We start from the raw sequence: 19219 nt of genomic DNA on the forward strand, positions 1-19219 counted from the left end.
TACTGTGAGTGTGCCTTTCATTCCTGACAACTGCAGAACCAGGAATCATTCTGAAAAATGTTAAGAGCGCCAAATGCTGTTATCTCCTTGTGCCCAAACCACTAGCACTGTTTCCTAGCCAACAGTCTTGCACTTTTAGTAATTACCCATTTTGGATGGGAGGAACCAAGAAGTGCCCAGGAACCTGCCAAGAAATGAAAATGAGGCAAATTTTGTCCATAAAGCAATGAACAAACTCCCAGTCTGCACATACAAGAAAAACAAAACAAAAAAACCCAACCTCACAATAAAACCAAACCAGAAACCCTTTGATACCCCTGTGAAGAAAATGTAAATTTTTAGATTGTATAGGAAATTGTAACACAAATGTGAAAATGTGCAAGACTAGAAAGGCTTTAAACTATAGTTTTGAAATGCACTAGCAAAGCATATATGAGGAAAAAGAGTAGGAGAAACTCCATAAATCATCCTTCCAGATCAAATGCTACAGTATCATTTCTGTCTGACCATGCACTGTGTGGGTCAGGACACTGCAGCTGCTGAGGCTGAAGACTTTCAGCAAGAAGCTGTGCCAGCAGTGCAGTGTTTGTTCATCTGAAGCCCTTTGGTGCTCAGGGGGGTTTGCACAATACTCAGTATGGTTCCAGAATCATAGTCAGAGGAATAAATTCTCTTGTAGGGTCATTATTGCAGTTGTGCCATTGGTTGCTTAGCATGACAGACTCCAGGCAGCTTCCAGAGAGGGTGACAAAAGCTTTCCATGGCCTTGGTTGTAGAAGTGAAGCTTCCCTGGGTTTATCTCAGGCCCGGAGCTTCCAGACCACTGAGTTCCACAGAGTTTGAGCTCTGTGGCAGCTTTCACAGTGGCTCTGTTTTCTTCCACTGGATGGGGATCATTCTGCTGGTTCTAGTCTTGCTGCTGGACAAATCCTTCTCTGCTTTCAGCTGCAGGTCTCAGGGAATGCTGGGCAGCCTGCTCACCTCCAGCTGGGGCTGGAAGATAAATCCAAGATGGACATCACTGCCTGGGGTGGCTGTGTGACACTCTCTGCAGGCCAGGTATGAGTCTTACATCCCTTGGAAGGGATGAGTATAGCTGAATTTCTGTGTTTGATCCTCACAGAAAGATCTTTTTTTTTCTGTACTTGTTACCATATGAAAGCCTTGCAGTCAACCTTTTTGTGTCTCAGAGAAAGAAAAATAAAGGCTGTGAAAAATTCCATTTCATGTTGCTAGACATGGTTGTACTTGGGCTGCAGCTTTCCCTCAGGACAGAGCTGTCAGCACCTTAGGTTTCCTGGGAGAGACTGAAGCTGGGTTTCATGGGTACAGACCATCCAGGGGTTCTCACAGGGTGTGTTTTTGCCCAGGAAACCTATTGCCCAAGGATATGCTGAACATTTCTTAAAAAAATTACTTATATGTGTCAATTTTTTCCACTTTACCAGCTTCAGAGAATATTAAGCATGGAACACCTGCATGCATGTGGGTCTCTAGAGCAAAGACCAACACTGTTTAATGAATACCTAGATCTGAAGTGGGATGACAAAAAATTCAAACACAATTTCACATATGAGGTAAGAGAAGGCAGTTGTATCTGTTGACTCACCATTTTTATGGAAGCTGTTCTCAGTAAATGAGGAATTACTTTGGTTTTAGATGTACTCTTGAGTGGATTTTAAAAAAACATCTACAGAGCACCATTTTTTGTGAAATATCATTATTTCACTTTACCTTTTACATTTTTCTCTACACAGGAAGAAAGGTAAATGGAGCATAGTTAAGAAAGAAAGGGTTCTTCCAAACTAGAGGCCTCACCTGTGCCCTAAATTTGCAAAACTTGTAGGATGGGGACTGGTAACAAGGCTGATAAACCGAAACATTGACAAATGGAAATGTTATGTTCTGGAAATGTTACATTAAAATCCTGAAGCTACTGGAATAACAAAACCAGCCCAGGGATGGGATGAGTGGGCTCCAAGGAGTGTCTGAGATCATGCTGTCATCTTTTAACTTTCTTGATTCATTGCAGAGAAATCAACTATTGTATCCTGATAAGTTTCAGTTAGAAGCTGTTCTGGAAAATATTTTCCTGACCCCATGTGCCAAACAGAAGATTCTGGGTAAAATAGAAACAAACTACACCTCTTGCCTGGATTACTATTCGAGCTTTGAGTTCTGTGACCTTCCAAATGTAAGTCTGACACAAAACACACTGAACCTACTTCAGTTTAAATGTTATTATTCATTTGGAGATTTAGTTTTCCTCAGCTGCTACGCTTCAGAAGACTGACCATACTTCTGTAGCTTAAATAAATAGTGTCATTTGATGGACTGAGGCAGAAAGGTTCTGTTTGCTACTATAGTGTATTCTATAGGTCCTTTTATGGTTGTAAACATTCTCACTTCCTCTGTGTTCTTTCTTTCCTGTTCCTCTTTCAGAGGTATCTTAATTTTATATTTCTGGAGAATACCAAAACAGGCTCATAAGTGATCAAAAAGGAGACTAGAGAGGAGTAAAAGTGCTTTCCTTCCCCTGTGGGTAAAAGTTTGCTGGTTTTTATGATTGCTCTGCTGGTAGTGATGGATTTTTGAACTGTTATGCAACCTTATTTTTTCATTACACACATAAACTGAAGGCCCACCCATGATCTTCCTTAGGTGCATGCTGGTTCTCAGAGTTGCTTGTAGACACTCACACAGAACTTGGAACCTGCAATAAATGTCTCTCTCCAGTTCCCAGTGGCTGAAAGACACCTTGGTTTCCTTATTTACTGTCAGAGCAGCTCACGCTCTGTTGGCAACAGGAAAACTTTTTCCCAGACCAAGGTGTGATAGAACCTGTTCATAATGCAAAGGATGTACATGCTTATCACTCCAAAAGCAGGTACCTCTGTATTTTTGGATCATTCTCTTCAAAGATACCATGGTTTAAGCCCAGCTGGAAATTAAGCACCACAGCCGCTCATTCAGCCCCCCTCTCTGTACCCTCTCTCCATGGAATGGGGAAGACAGTCAAAATGAAAACTTGTATGTTGTACACAGTAAAATGCAATAACAGTTATTACTGCTAGTGAAAAGGAAAAAAACTAAACAAAGCGATGCACAAAACAATTAATTAGTCATCACCCTCTGCCCAATGCCAGATCCCCCTTCCCAAACCCAGGTTTGCCTGTTCCAGGTAACTCCCCCCAGTTTATGTACTGGACATGATATTCTGTGGGGTAGAAAATCCCTTTGGCCATGTTAGGACATCTGTCCCAGGTGGGCTTTTTTGCACCTTCTCACTGGCAGAGCAGGAGAGACACACAAAAAAAGTCCTTGACTTAGGATAAATAACTGAGCAAAACCAAAACATCAGTGTGTAACCAAGCCCATTCCCATTCCAAATCCCAAACTGTACCAGCTATGGAGAAGAAATTAACTATCCCAGTTGAAATCAGGACAATATTCACATCACTTCCCATGTATCCCCAACTTTATCAAAACGTTTGGCTAGAGCAGCTGAGAAATGTAGGAGCAAAAAACATTGGACATTTTAACAAAATATAGTTCTCTGCAGCTGTTCCTCTGGTCTTAGGTGTAATCACTGAACATGCTTTGTTAGAGCATAGAAACTGAAGGTGCAATGAAGACAGAGCTGTGAGGAGCAGGAAGATGTGCTGGTTTCTGAAACTACAATTCTGTTTGTGGTGTAATTTCACGAGAATGCTGCCACTGTACAACTTCTTGCTACTCAAAGCAGAGTCCATTTGTTTGGAAGAATTTGGAAGGTTTAACACCTTTTTTGTGCATACTTAGGTAATTGTTTTATCTGGAAAGCATCAGCTCAACAAAGATGACATCATTTTGCTGTCAGAGGGCAGATTCCACCTTGCTGATAATGGGAGAGATATGGGGTTGATTGGAATATCCATTAAGAATCAGAGCACTGCTGATGTGAAGAACTATTCTCTGGAAATTGAAGTGAGTTTCTATTTTATTTTACTGGCACTGGGGCTTGGTTTTCAAAGGCCAGGTGCCATCTATTTCCCAAAGAGATCAGGTGCAGGCAGTGACTGTAAAACAGCAGGCAACACAAAACACTCCTGGTTTCTGTAGTGCTGTCTCTAAAGGAGCAGTTAGGCAGCATCCACGCGGTGTGACCAACAGACAAAGGAAGGCACCAACAGGAGTTCTCTGTAGAGCTGTCAGAAATAAAGCAAGTGTCTTTCGAGTGGAGTGTATCAATTTTAAGAGGCTGTGTGCTGTTCTAACTCCCCTTCAGTATGACTGCTCTGTTGTGTGAGGTATGGGGTTTTCACCTCGTCAGAAGAAAGAGGGAAACAAAATACAGTGCTTACACAAAGCATAATTTGCCAGAAAAAAAGAACTAGCAAAAAACCAAAACAACAACACAAAAAAACCCCGCTAAAAAAGACACAAAACAGCTCATATGATGCTCATTCTGAGACAAATATCTTTGTTTTTTTCTCCCCTCCCCCTAGTTTTGCATTTACTTTTAATTTCCTGTGAAATTAAAATGATGGAGAGGCAGATGGAGACAACAGAGTGAGGCAAAAAACTAACGGGTTGGCACCATCCAAACTCTTCATCAATAGGAATGTAGGTAGTCAGGCACTAACTGAGGCAATAGATCATCCCTTACAAAATTATGATGATGATTTAATCAGTAACAAATACGAAATTATTTTTCTATTCCTCTCTCTTTAGAGAGGAGAGAGGTGAAATGAGTATCAGCTGCTCTGCATGAGCTTCATTCTGTGTTTTGGAATAAATGGCACAAATCAGCAGAGAACTGACTGGGACATTATGTTTCTTTCATTGCTTCCATTAAAATTTTGTCCACAAGTCTTGTGCTATCCAGTCATTCAGCTCCTGGGCCAATCACTCTGATGCTTGTGCCTCTCTCAGTGTAACTCCTGCATAGTGCACAAGCATTGGGAAACATTTCCCTCACCACTTATCCTTTTGTGGGAAGCACTGATATTTGGGCACCATCTCTCCACGATCATTAATTCTGTGTGGTGGCTTTGAATAAATGTTTTTCCTTTACGGCTGCAGTTAAGAGCCTTTGAAGATATTTGGCTGGGCCTGACAGGAACTGCTGCTTCCTCATCTGTCCAAAGCCAAATCCTGGTGGAGGGGATTATTGATCAGAAAGAGAAAGTAAAAGTAGCTGCTTCAAAAGGAAAGGAGTGTTTTCAGTACTACATGGGGTATCTGCAAGGTATGTATCTCACTGACCATGCTCTCAGCCATAGGACTTTGTTTTAGGTCATCCTGCAAACACCACGGAGCTGGACTTGATAATCCTGATGGGTCCTTTCCAACTGGAGCTATTCTGCAATTCCCAGTGTCATGGCTATGAAGAGACAGAAAGAAAGTCATGCCTCTAGCGCTGAGCTACTCATTTTATTCAAGCTATGGTCTTTCAGATAAAGAAAAGCTGAAGTTTAAAATTTGTTACAAACCTCAGCTTGGGGCATTTTTGTATGATTACAATAGATGGAAACAAAAGATAGGATTAATTTCCTCTTGATTTAATTCCAAATTCAATAAAGGAAATGAGAGAGGCACCTCCAGAGACTGACTGTACCACACGCTGGAACAGCTGTGTGAACTGGGATGTGTGCAATCACTGCCTGCAGGGGATTGTCTCACAGCAGTCAGCTCTGACTGACAACAGAAAGGAAACATCAAGTGATGCCTGAATTCTAGATGAGTAAAATGAGGTGAAATGAGCTGCAAGAGGTGGGGCTCATTCACATTTCAGCTGCAGTTAAGAGTTGGGTGCAAACCAAATAGATTTGGTGGTATTCCAGTTGTCTCAAACTCATGTTGCTGACAATCCCAGCCCTTGTTTCACTTATGGATTTGCTATTCCACAATTCTGCATGGGACTTTGTCTCAGGTTCGTGTCCTCACCTGTATGTGCCATGACGTTTTAGAGATTAGTACCATTAGTTTGTGAATCACTGAAGTCAGAGGTTTGTAGAAATGACTCAACTCAGCTCTCAGCCCAGATTCTACGTGCACCTTGCCAATCACTTGTTTACGCACATCAGTGCTTCTGTAGAAACGACTTGCGTGTGGTGGGTGGAACTGACAGGCTTTCATTTAAGGGCTGAGCAGTTTTGAAACATCTGCAACAAGGGACAGTGAGGACTAAAGTAGAAAAAAAGGCCTTGTAAATCAGTATGACCGAAAGATTGAGATTTACATTAATCCAGTTCTTCCTTTGCAGTAGCAAATCTGTCTATGTCATTCATTAACAAGCCACACAGAAGAGATCAAATCCTGACACTGATCTAATTGTCTCTTGTTTATTTCTTCTGTTTTAGTTTTTTCCTCCACACCTAACACACTCAAGCTCTGATTGATCACCTAAGTAATTGAAAGCTGGCTTTGAAACAATGTCTCTCAATGTTGTTCCTGTAAATGAAGGCTCTTTTTTCATTCCTTAAGGGGATTTGGAAGAAGGAGTAGAAGTCAGTGCTTGTTCTGATGGGAAACAGATGGCTGCCATTAACACCTATCTCAGCATCAATGGTAGAAGGCAGGAAAATGTGGGACAAGTAACTCTAGCAGCTGCTAATGGAAGCTTGAGTTTTCTGGCCCATGGATGTGGGGATACTGTTCTTAAGGCTGAGGTGAGACCCTTGAGTGGCTGTTAACTGCCGCGTGATTTTCCCAGAATTTTATTTGTTATTCTGATGCACCTTCCATGCAGGCGAGTTTGGTGAGTAACCAGGCAAAATTTGCAATGTTTTAATTATTTTCACCTTGATGTGAGAAGTTACCACGGTGAGAACTAAGAAATTCAGCCATGCCTAGGGATAGAAAACACAGGACCCTCTTCTAACGGGTGGATCCTCTGAGGTGGGTAAGTAAAGTGAGAACAGCAGTAACTGCTCAGCCTGTTGGTTACAAAACTAAGGATCAGAATCCTGAACGTACTTTCACTTTTAGTAGGGTAGGGTTTCACATACTCTTTACTTGGGGAAGGCTTTTTGCTTTTTACCGTTTGTCTTTTCTGTTCCCTTTCTGCATTGAATAATATAGAAGTAGTTTCCCCTAAGAAATGTGAGGCCACTGTGGGTGTTTGCCGGCCTTTAAACTACCACAAACTTTGAATGATTTGGATACAGCACAAGCAATTTTAAATAATGAATTCAAGGTTTTAACAATCTTCTTACAGAACAAGCTTAATGAAATTGGCAGCCTTTTGAAAGCCACACTGAATGAGAAGATAAGGAAGTTTGATGGATACCTGTGGAGATTCAGGAGATCAGTAAGTATCTGTACATGATCTGTGAAAACACCATGAAGTGTTCATGCAGTGTTAGTTAAACATCATTATGTTGCCTGCCGCTGTTTTGTTTTGCTCAAACATTTCAGTGATTACTCCTGTGCTGACCTGTATACAGAGACAAAAAGCATTTAATGGTGGAGATAGTGTATCTCTGCACCAACATTGCAGAGTCAGAATTGCCTGGCAATGAAGTCAAAGCTTTGTTTGAGATCACTGTGTTTTTAAATTGCTTCTTTTTTGGAACCACTGTAGGTGCAGCATGTTGGTTTCCTGTCTGAAGCTGCTGGCTGGCCTTCAATGGCCTTGCAAAGGGCAGCAGGATTCCTGCACAGTGGGGCTACAGCTCTCACCCAGGTGTGGAAGCAAAGTGGAATTGGGCACATTCTGAGAAGCAGGATTCCACTTTACCTGGAGAAAATTCAAGATGTTGTCCAGCAAATGCAGAATGAATTACAAAGTAAGCAAAACAGTGCAAAACAAAAAGAGGGACAATCTCAGTGCAGGGCAAACCAAACTTCACTGTAAACTATAAAACATACTGAACAACACAAAGGTTTCTATTTTGATCTAGCAAGAAGTGCTGACCTTGGCTCTTAGCGTACAGAGTGGGAGCCTTGATGCAATAAGCTCTAAGAAGTCTCTCTGTGAGCACCTTTCTAATTAAATCAGTGGTGAGGCTTTTTCTTGGTCACAGGAGGCTGGGTTCAATTGGATGAAAAGAAAGTCCTTAATTCCAAGCTGAAATATTTCCACTAACAGTTCCCTGGCAAGCCTTTCCTCCCAAAGGGCTGTTCATATTCCTCCTTGAGTTTTTAATGCTTGTACTAATTGGATTTCACTTAATCTGTTTTTTTCCAAGCCTATCCAGTAGCCACTAATTCACTGTTCAGCTGGACTGTGGCCCATACTGAAACCTTTGAGAAATGTGGTCAGCTGGAATTAGCTGGGAGAACCTTCAGTTCTCACAAGGGTAAAACCTCCCTTGGGGCCACTTAGCTCTAGGCTATTCCCTCTCAAAAGCTGAATTTGGTTGATACACCATGCTTGAAATCAGTTGTGATCAAAGTGTCCTGTTGCTCAAGAAAAGCAGTCTGTGCAGTACAGCTATGATGGGGACACATTGCAGAGCATCCCTTACATCCTTTTGGACACAGCAATGTATTTATAAGGGGTCAGGGCCAGAGCTAAGTGGCTCTTTCACTTCACAGCTGTGCAATGTGCCTGACTGCCATGGAAACACATCTGCCTCTTCTACTTTTCTGTGCTTCACTTATGCTGCAAGTTGGGTGGAAACAAACAAGCAATCAGCCACCTCGCACCAAACCAGCTAACGTTTGTCTCATTAACGTGTTTGCTTCAGAGCCATTAACAACTTTGAAAGATGCCTACTACGATGTAACCTTGAAGCCACTGGATGAAGTCTGGAAAGAGAAGACAGACGAGCACATGAAGAAAATCCTGGCTTTCTTACCCAAGATTGTAAAAGATGTGTGGCTAATGAAACCAATTCAGATGGCATTAAAGGTTGTGAAAGCAGGCTTGGATATGGTTGGTATAACTCTGTTCTCCATTTCTAATTCAAGGCCTACAAATTTAAGTCTCAGCTTTGAATTATGGAGATACAAAAATAGTTAACCATTTTTGTTTACAGAAATAGTGCAGTTGACTTTCCACATAATAATCTTGTGCACAGCTGATTTTATTGTTCTTGCAGTATTTGTCCTGCTTTGAAAGAGTACTTTTCCAGCTAGAGGGGAGGTTGTTTTACTAGTTCTGCTTGAAATCACAGCAGCAGTAATCTGTCATTCATATAGCTTTTACTTTTCTTGCATAGAGAGGAGAAATTGTGATTCAAATAAACAGTGTACAAATAAATCTGGGGTCTTCTAGTTGAAATGAAAAGCATAAAAGATATATCATAAGGATAATTTATATTATTAAAGATACCAGTCCTTTCTAAACTACTGAAGTACATTAATTTAGTGAAGCATTGCTACACTTTAAGTCATGTTATTTAGGAGGAATATATTTCTGTCCATTGGAATTGTGACTAGAGTCTGTCCTCAGGATATAATTAACCTTTACATGACAAGATGCTGTTAGACAGGAGGCAAATGCAAGAGTCACCGAAGTGGTATTTTGCATTTCTTGATTTAAAACTCATTTGCAAGTAGTGACCCTGCCCTGAAGTCATACTGAAATTGCTTTTATAATCTGTGACTCTCTGACAGGCTACCCAGCAGGTGCTCAGGTGGGCAGAGGCCACATTTTCCAGAGCTGTGAGCAAGATCCGGAAGCCCTTGCTGAACCTGTACAGTTTTTCACCCAGGTAACTGGGGGGATCCAGGCAGGATCCCTGCTCTGGGCAGTGTTCTAAAAGGATGTGTGCATAGTTACTCTTCCTGTCAGTGTGCAGCTGAGGGTTCTGGACAGCCACCCAACCACTCTTTGCTTTGGTCACATCGCATCCTAATGTTTATTTCTGTGGGCTGCCAGACCCACTGTGTTTGAAAGGAGCTACTGGGCAGCAAACAGGGTATCAGTAACTGATAACTGGCCTAAGGTGACCTGGGGAAGTGCAGCTCTTGGCCAGAGTAGGGTTGTGTTCTGCTGTTCTAACCAGACTACAGTTCTTATGAATATTTCACTTCAACATTTCTAATAATAAAACAACAGCATTTCATCAGTTCAGCAGATAAGGGGTGTTCTCTTTGTATTCTGCAGGAACTGTTCTGTGGCAGGAAAGCTGCCAGTACTACCTAAAGCAGACCTGTCCCTGCAGCTGGCAAATATTACCACTTACTTCATTGGAGAAAAACTAATGAGGCCCCTGCAAGATCTCTACAATCTCAACATACTTGCAGAGTACTACAGAATCAAAAGGAGGATGATGGAGAGCCCCTTTGAATGTAAGCCCTTTCAAAGTTCTGCTTTGTTTTGTACCTGGGTTAGTACTGTATTTTAAAAATTGTATCTGGAATAGAAGTTTACATAGAGATGGTCACTAATTAATAATTTTCTTATCAACTTGCATACAGTCTTTCTTGTAAGACAGTGATGGTATGTATAAGATCAACACTCTGGGCAAGGCTGGCATGGAATAACATTGTTCTACTTAATATTCATGCAAATTTTGTAACTCTTTACACTTCCTACTCTTGAGACTAGAAACAGCAGGTGGTATTTATTTGCTTTATCCATACGCTCCTGTGAGCTGATACTATGGTTCACTACTATGGTTCACTGCCATGATCAGCTGCTGGCTCTGTCCTGGGGCAGAGGCTTGGACACTGGTGACTTCACCTCTGCTGCCTCTAGGATGAGCAAGCTCAGCCCTACCAAAACTTCATCAACAGTACTGCCTGTAAAAGTATTGCTAAATGCTAAAGGAATGCACTAACAGTCCCAACTGTCCCTTAGAGAGAATGGCTTTTCCAGAAAACCCTTTTTAATGGTTTCCTCCCAGTACAGAGAGCTGTGAAAGTAGCTCCTAGTGACCCAATAATCTGAGTCACCTATGAGCAGTGTTTCCTGGATTGCAGCTGTTTGATGCACTGATTTGGAAGGGTCATTTTTGGAGACAATTTTTGAGAATTAATATTCTTGTGTTTTCTGCATAAGAATATGTAATGTGTGTGTGTCAAGTAGTACAGTGACAAATCAAGATGAACTCTGAATTCCAGTTCAAGTTTATCAAAGGTTTATGGCACTCAGGTAAATCTATAACAAAAATAAATAATTAAATTGTTTTGTTTCTGAGAAAAGTTTTGTTGCAGAGCAACTACATTATAACTAATTAGAATGTAAGTGTAGTAATGTCACTGTAATAATAAGTTGAGAAATTATTTTTAGAGTATGACAGCAAGAAGCTGGGTGTGTGTTGCAGTATGTGCAGCATTTACTGCTCTGTGGAAAACTCACTGATGTTTTTTCTGAAATACCATTCTCCAGATCATGCTATGTTAGTGGGGACCAAGCATCTTGTGACTTTTGATGGAAAAATGTATGATTTGGCATCAAAGTGCAGTGTACTTCTTGCCAAGGATTTTGTTCACAGTGCTTTCACTGTGATACTAAATGAGGAAACTAGGAACTCAAGATCGCTGTATGTAGAGATGAATCAGACTGTGATCACTATCTACCCACGACTGAAGGTAGGAAGATCAAGTCAAATATTTTTTATTTTTGGCAAAAATTTTATTCAGCTGACAAAAAAGTTTTTAAAATATTAATGCTCAAAATATAGATCAGAAGCACTCTCAGCCAATGGCTTTAAAGTAACAGTTTCTTAAAAAGAAAATACCTTTCCAAAACAAAACCAGTTTAACTCAAGGGCTGCCTCTTTGCTCTCTGACATGGCCTAAGAGAATGGCACTGAGAGGGAGACTTTGTGCCTTTTGCTTTTTCAGAAATTTAACCCAACCCTTTTCTTACTCCCTTAATTCTTATTCCCTGTTCTTATTCTAGTTCTGGGCTAAGTTGGCCTCATTGCACCTGCAAATCCACTGTGCATGCCTGTGACTGAACTTTCACTGTGACAGGTGTGAAACTGCATTTTCATTTTAAAACAGATATCCAAGATGTATAACTTCTCCTCTACAGAAGAGAACTGCCAAGCTCTGGATCAACCCCTTGAAAACAGTACCATGAATTCAAGGCAAGGAACCAACAAAATAGAAGTATCTGATCAGAAAGGAGTTTCTGTCTCTTGTGACTTCCAGTATGATCTCTGTACTGTCACTCTGGCAGGGTGGCACCATGGTGAGCATCAATCATGCAGGTGTTGTCAGCTGTTAGTCATTTTTGCTATCTCTCTGAATTATCTGTATTACTGGTAGTACCAGAAATCTGTGCTTTCACTTTTTTTTCCCCCTCTTCATCTATAGACCATGGAAATGGCCCTAGGCATTCCCAGTAATTGCCAAATAGAGCACGGAATGCACCATTCCAGGGAGAAGAGCAAGTTATGGGTTACTGTTGATTCAATGCTATAAAGCAGACAGAAATCAGAGGCAGAGGCACTGCAGTCAGCCCAGCCCCAAAATCTCATTGAAATCTGCTCTAGAGCAGGCTTAGCTTGTCAGACCTGCAAGACGGCTACTGCGGGAGGCCCAAAACCTCAGAGTTTTTTGTATACTTGGAATGCTTTCATGTACCATCCATGTACCCCACACTATTCTGAAAGTCACCCTCCAGGAATGGATCTGCTGGATGGGCTCAGAAGGCCATGAGCAGCTGAGACACGAGATGGCAATGCAGGCTGGGCAGCTTCCCCTCTTCCACAATAGAGCTGAACCTGCTGAACAGAATAATCAGAGCCCAGAGACAGCTGCTGTAATATTCCTGTACCTACTCCTGCCAATTCCTATTTTGCTCCATTTCAATGTTCTCCCAGGTGTTTCAGCTGGGCTTTTTGGTACCAATGATAATGAAGCTGGAAACGAATGGATGGTGCCTAATGGTTCCTTCACTGACAGTGTGAAAGAGTTCACCCAGAGCTGGCAGGTAATGAACTGAGGGGCTCCTGTGTGCAGGGCTGCTGACAGAGGGCACTGTCTGACACACTGGATCGGCTTAGATGAACCAAAGCTCAATAGTGAAAACAGTAGCACACTGCATTGTTTTGCTGTGTCTAACCAGGGAAAAGGTTGCACATATTTGCTAAAAACTGTTCAAGAATTCCCTACAAATAGGCACTGAATATTTTTGGCCTAGGTGGTAAGGTAAAACATAGAAATGGCTGTTGTTGATTTTAGAAGAAACTGATATTGGAGCTAAGTATTTTGATGTTTTCCTCCTTAGAGCACCTTCTCCTGGAAGGCAGAGACAGGTGCTATAAGGTCTGGTCCAAATCTGTATGTTCATCACTCAGGCCAAAGTCTGAAGTTTTCTTTAGAGCTGTTAGTTCTAGCCGAGTATGTTGAGCCTCTTAATTTTCTTTGTTCTTCATGCTTTACATCTCATTAATAAACAAAACTTTAGAAACTAATCTGTAAGTATTTGAAAGTAAATTTGTTCTCCATCCCCACACCACTAAGTAGTCAGACCTTTTTGGAAGGTTAGCTGCTGCTGTCAGTTACCGACTTGCATAAAAGGACTCCTGTAACTACCATAAATAAACCTTGTAACAATTTTATACCAGTAACTCTGGTTTATAGGTCTGCTTAATTCATGTACTGAGTCATCAGCTGCAAATGGTCTAAATACACAAATGTGCAGCTGTACAGAATCATTTGTGAATGCAACCTACCAAGAAAAGTAGCCTTAACATGTTGTTCTCAAGCCATGTTAACAGGATCCTCTAAATCCCTTCCAAATCTAATTTTAAGAATCTATTACCAAAAAGAAAAGGAACCAGCATCTTACTACCACAAAGATTTTGTGACTCTTCCATTTATCTTGTCTCAGATGTCTGAGTTCTGGGAACAGAAATCTCATTTTCAGCTTTATGTCGGTATTTTACCGTAAAAGAGAGAATTGCTTCAAGTATCTTGTACTTCTTGCTGTTGCAGAGATACAGTTAATGAGCTTGCAGCCTATGTTTATGTTAATAATGGGGTAGGATCGCAATGTGACCGACCATAGGCACAATCTGCTTTATTGCTACAAATATTAACTTCTAAAATACTCAGACAATGCAAAACTCCCCAGAGACATTGAACAAAAGAATCAATTAAAAGCAATATATAAGAAACTGAGGGTCATACAGAAGCAGGGCAGTCCCCAGTGCCCTTTAGGGGCAGAAGGGCTGCACTTGAACTATTGATTGGAAGGGCTCGCACTGAACTGTGAACTCTGACTGCAACTTGTTCCCAGGAGCTTTATCACAGCCTCTGTTGTGCACTGACCTTGTAAAGGACGTCAGCAGAGCTCCACCATCACAAGGCCAAGGCTGCACAACAGGAAGGGACTGAGTGTCTGACTCCTGCAGGATGAGGGTTAGCAGAGTAAACTGCCAGTTCATTTTCCTTAGTAAGTAAAGTAACTACAGTTTACACTTGCTTAAAGAACTTCTTGGTGGTGTGGTTTTATTGGTTTTTTTTAAAGCCACATTTACCTACAAATAATCCAGGAAGGGTATGAAGCTTTTTTTCCTCCATGAGAAAGATCTAGTAAAAGCACAACTTTGACCTGTCAGATCTATATAAAAGACAACTAGTCAACTACCTGCTATGTCAGCAACTACGCACCAAAAGCCTTCAGTGAATAACAGAATCAATAGCAAAAGGAAACAAGATCTAATCTGTGAGGTGCCTCTCAATATTAATGAACATTAAACATTAGAGCAGGGTACTGAGCTGCCCATATCATCCTTCAAACCAGCTCATGCTGGAAATCTGAAGAACTCCTCCTACCCAGATGTATGTAAAAAAACCACAAAATACACCAACTTCAGTAATTCTGTTTTCCCAGGTGAATAAGTGCAGTCTCGTACAGAAGAAAGAGAAGCCATGCCCAATTACAGCTAAGCAAAACATCTGCAAAGTGTTCTTTGAAGAACCACATTCACTTCTTAGGAACTGCTTCAAAGTTGTAAGTAGAACTTCAGCCAGAAGCACTGTCTTAATTATGTGTCATACTTCCAAGGAGGTCACATAACCATTGCAAGGATACAGAAGTTTAGTTGCAGAGAACTTTAGAAGTAATTGAAACAGCAATCCAGACAGAAAAAAAAGGTGGTTTTATCACCATAAATATAAATGGAGGTTGTTGACATCCACAGAGTAGTGGCATGACTGCACTGCTCTTTAGGATACAGGTCTAGAATTTGGATACAGAAATAACCTCTTCACTGTTAGGAAGGAAATAAAGGTTTATGAATGGTCCTAACCAGGCAGGGGGGAGGGGACACAACCCAAACCTCTGGGTTTTCCTGCAGGTCCCCCCTAACCCCTCCCTTTGTGCCCAGGTGGAGCCCAAGCCATTCTACACCATGTGTGCACAGGACACCTGTGACTCCCCAGCCCTGGGGGCTGCCTGCAGCTTAGCAGCAGCTTTTGTTCATTTGTGCAACCGGAATTTTGTCCCTGTGGAAATCCCTCCACAGTGGTAAGTTTCATTTCTTTTACCACCCTGAATATTGTGACTGCATTGCTCCAGTACTTACATGTCTGTAATGCAAGAACACATGAGAAAATAAAACTAATGAATCTGACTGTGACCATGAGCAAAACTGATCCTATTCCCAGAACTGTTCTTCTTGCCTCTTGGCTACCTCCCCTTCCTGCTGTTCACTCACAAGCACACCAGAGGCCATCCACTGCTCACTCTCTACTGCCTTTCTTATTTTGTCCTGATGTGCTGTGTAACAGAGGCAGAAGGATGCCTGCAGAATACTGTGCAATGTCCCCAGGAATTCCTCCTCTTGGATACTATTTCTGGTTCCATCTTTTTTTGGTCTTAATAATGCATTTGGATTCATATTAACAACAATACATATACAGACACAAAATACTCAGGGACTTATTTTTGTACTTTTCAGTATCTGATAATGAAATTTACCTATCTTTTCAACCTACAATATCCAGATTATCAATACTTGTGTTTTAATGCAGCTGTCATCCAGATTGCATTGTTAAGTGGATTCCTGGAATATAGCCAAGGAAGATGAAAAGCCTGAATAAAGCAGTAGCACTTGCTTGAAATTTTTATAATTACAATCCTTTCCAACTTCTGTAGTTATTGTGCCAATTTGTGTACTCTGAAAGTGACTGGAGCCACATGTGCTGCTAACTGGAGTTCCATTATTGATACTCTTGCCCAAGTAGTAACTTACTGTATTTTTACAAGACTGCAATGGAAACATTTACACCAAATAAATTACAGAATCATGCAGAAGAGCTAATTATGCTTTTCCTTGAAACAAAGCACTTGAGTTTACTCCTTTTATGCTCCATGCTTTGCTAAGGCTTAGTAATAAAAAGAGGGTGGGGTTTTTAATAAACTCACTATTATCTCAAAGGACTGATTTGTTGACTATAAACCCATTTGTAGTATGCATTGAAAAATTTACAATTGTTACCTGATTTCTTACCCATAAAGGAAGGGAGTAGTATTTGCACAGTATTTGAATATGTTGGCTATAAAATAAAAACCTAAAATAAGAACACTCACTGTGTCTGTTAAGTGCATCACATCACACTCCCAGACGCTGAAACAATGTTGGGTGTCAGTATCTGCCTGAGCTGTTCAGTTCGCTCAGCTCCTAAGCAGTGGATGATCAGGACCTTTCTGGGCAGCATCTTGTAGGCAGTGAGTGGTTTTAACTCCAGCAGTTACAAAAACTCTTCAACATATAAATATGAAATACAGAGACAACTTTTGTTAAATCTGAGTTGACAGAATATTCAGTTGAAAACAAAGTTTTAGAATAGCTTGGTAGCTGAATGATTGCAGTCAGCTTGTGCTGCTAGTTTGCATTATCCCATTTCTGAGGAAAAGGATTGGAATGAAGGTGGATCACAAGCTCAGTTAATGAGAACATGCTATAAAGAAGCAAAATACATCGGGGATGTACGCATGAATCAACATATTGAAGACAAGAAATACTTTTTCTCTATTTGGCTTATTTCATATAACCAGTTTTGGACACCAAGTTTTACTTAAATTGTCAACCAGCTGAGAACAGTCCTGGGAAAAAATGGAAGGGTTAAGGAAAGACATGAGTTAAGTCTCTAATTATGTAAACACTCTAAAGAGAAGGAAGTTGAACAGACCAAACTAAGGGAGAATTAGGTTTGACACAGTGAAAGAGTCTGTAATGGTTGGGTTACTTACACACAGTAACTGATAACCAGCAACAGTCATGACAGCAAAACAGAAAGTGGCTGCCAGCAGAAACTACCTCTGCACTATTTCCTAGAAATTCATGCTTGTCAAGGATCTTCCACTGAAATAGCTGAACTACCCAGACCTCATAAACTTTAGAAATAATGCTGCCCTTTTCCTCCTAAATGTGAATTTATGAGAGAACCTTACATCTTTATTTCAGTTTAGCGATCTAAGATAAAACCGCATCTAAAATGCTGGAGTACTTTCCCCACAGGGTTTTGATGTCATCTGATTGCATCTGATGCTATTTTTCCTTCAGAGATTTTTATATATTTCACTGTAATGAGAGCGTGTATTACATGTGACTTGTACTTATCACTTACCTGGAGTTCATCTCTTTTTCATTTCAGCTCGAGCCAGTTCTGAATGGCAGATAGCAGCCCTGAAGATGGAAGAACCCTTTCAGCACCCAAAACAGAACAGTTATTTTAGGCAGACAAGCTAGAGGCAAGAACAGGGAGAGAACAGTAGAAGTGTGAATGCATTAGTGGTAACTGTGAATATAGTGAAGTATACATAGTATAAAAGGAAAGCTTTCCACTCATAACTCCTGAGGGCAAGAGGAATTATTTCAGTATATTGACAAGAAACTATAATCAACCAAAAGAAATCAGACAGGAAAGTATCAGTTACTCTAAAAAAATTCTCCCATTCAGTGGCAAAATTGCCTCTCGCCTCTCCACAAGCCTTGAACCATAGCACAAATACACTGAAAAGCTGAGAAAAGCTCTCTTCCAGCTCAGATTAGTACAAGTGGACTACTTTGTAAAAGCAGCATCATCAGCTTAGAGTCAGCAGAGATGCTGACTGCTTTTTTCTCCAGAAATGAAACTCTACCGTTCAGTGGTTCTGGAGAAAGTTATCTATCTTTTCCAGGGAAGTGCTCCAACACACAAGAAGGCTAAGATAGAAATAAGATGGGTAAATAATGGTATAAAGCAGTTAATAAAGAAAAAAAAAAGGCAGTTTCTCATTTTTATGCTGGTTGATTTTTCCCTTATTAATGTACACACTGTTAAATGAAAAACAGCCCTCTTGGTTTCTGTGCACCAGTTTCCCTTTAGAAACCTCTTGTCAGCAGTCAGTTGATGTGTTGGGAAAAGGTGACCAATATCTACCCTACCCATGAAGTAGCCTTAAGGTGTTATGGCTAGTGTTGTGTGTGTCTCACCTGTTAAATCCCTTTCTGTACTGTAGGTCACTTAATTTAAAAATTGCATCACCTTTCTCCACACAGTGCCTGGAATGCAGCTATTCCTTGGTGAAAGGTAACACTGCAAATGCAATGTTTGCGTAATATGCAAACATTGAGCTAATGGTGTTTCATACTATGACATCATGCTAATAAACATCTGACTGCCTTATTTTTATGCTGGAGTACATTTTTATTGATTATTTGTAACAACAAAGTTGTACTGACCTCTGTAGAGAGTTGGCACTGGCCGTGTTTGGCTTACAGAAAAAGCAAGCAGCTGCCTCTTATCTTGTGTATGCTGCTTACAGCTGCACTCACTTTCTGAACACTTACTCTCTAGCTTGATACAAATTAAAACATGATTCCTACACTAGTCAGGAAAAAAAAAATCCTGCAATATTTAGGATTCCCCCACACATCAGATGCTAGAAATCAAATCTTCCTCTGTAATAATTTTATATCTGCACCCTTGTAAAAAGCCAAAATAGTATGAAATATTTCTGGAAGCTACAGAATATTTATACCAGCTACTGATTAAAAAAACACATAATTTTCTCCCCACTAAATGTTACTTCACTCCCCAGCTAAGCACACCAAGCATCTCTGAAAAATGTCCTGCGGTGACAGTTTCAGTAACAAAGAAAAATATCAGCAAGTAGAGGAAAAGATTGAGAAAAGCTCAGTCAGCAATACAGAAATACAGGAATTTAACTAAATGCTAACTGCAGACAGCAACACTGAACTGGCACAGCAGTGTCACAGGCCATGGGGTTCTTCAAGTGACCGTGTAAACCTTTTAATGAACCAATAAAGCCACACACCCAGACTGTTTTTAAGTATGCCTTATTTACTGCATGGTAATGTCTCACCTGAGGAAT

The 19219-nt window shown here is 40.7% G+C and overlaps 1 protein-coding gene across 2 annotated transcripts; it reads left to right on the forward strand.

Moving 5' to 3' along the window:
* Positions 1 to 11386: 11386 nt before the first annotated feature.
* On the forward strand, positions 11387 to 18080 carry LOC311160101 (apolipophorins). 2 transcript variants are annotated; one of them, XM_084216583.1, is made up of 6 exons: positions 11387 to 11469; positions 11918 to 12076; positions 12711 to 12820; positions 14729 to 14848; positions 15225 to 15364; positions 17497 to 18080. In XM_084216583.1, exons 2-6 carry the CDS (start codon positions 11962 to 11964, stop codon positions 17510 to 17512), a joined length of 501 nt encoding a protein of 166 aa, XP_084072709.1. In that variant the 5' UTR covers positions 11387 to 11469; positions 11918 to 11961; the 3' UTR covers positions 17513 to 18080. The 2 variants fall into 2 exon arrangements, with proteins under 2 accessions (XP_084072709.1, XP_084072708.1); XM_084216582.1 differs by lacking the exon at positions 11387 to 11469 and having other exon boundaries at positions 11659 to 12076.
* The last annotated feature ends 1139 nt before the right edge of the window (positions 18081 to 19219 follow it).

This window comes from Fringilla coelebs, assembly GCF_963513975.1.
Source record: "Fringilla coelebs genome assembly, chromosome: 16".
NCBI lineage: Eukaryota > Metazoa > Chordata > Aves > Passeriformes > Fringillidae > Fringilla > Fringilla coelebs.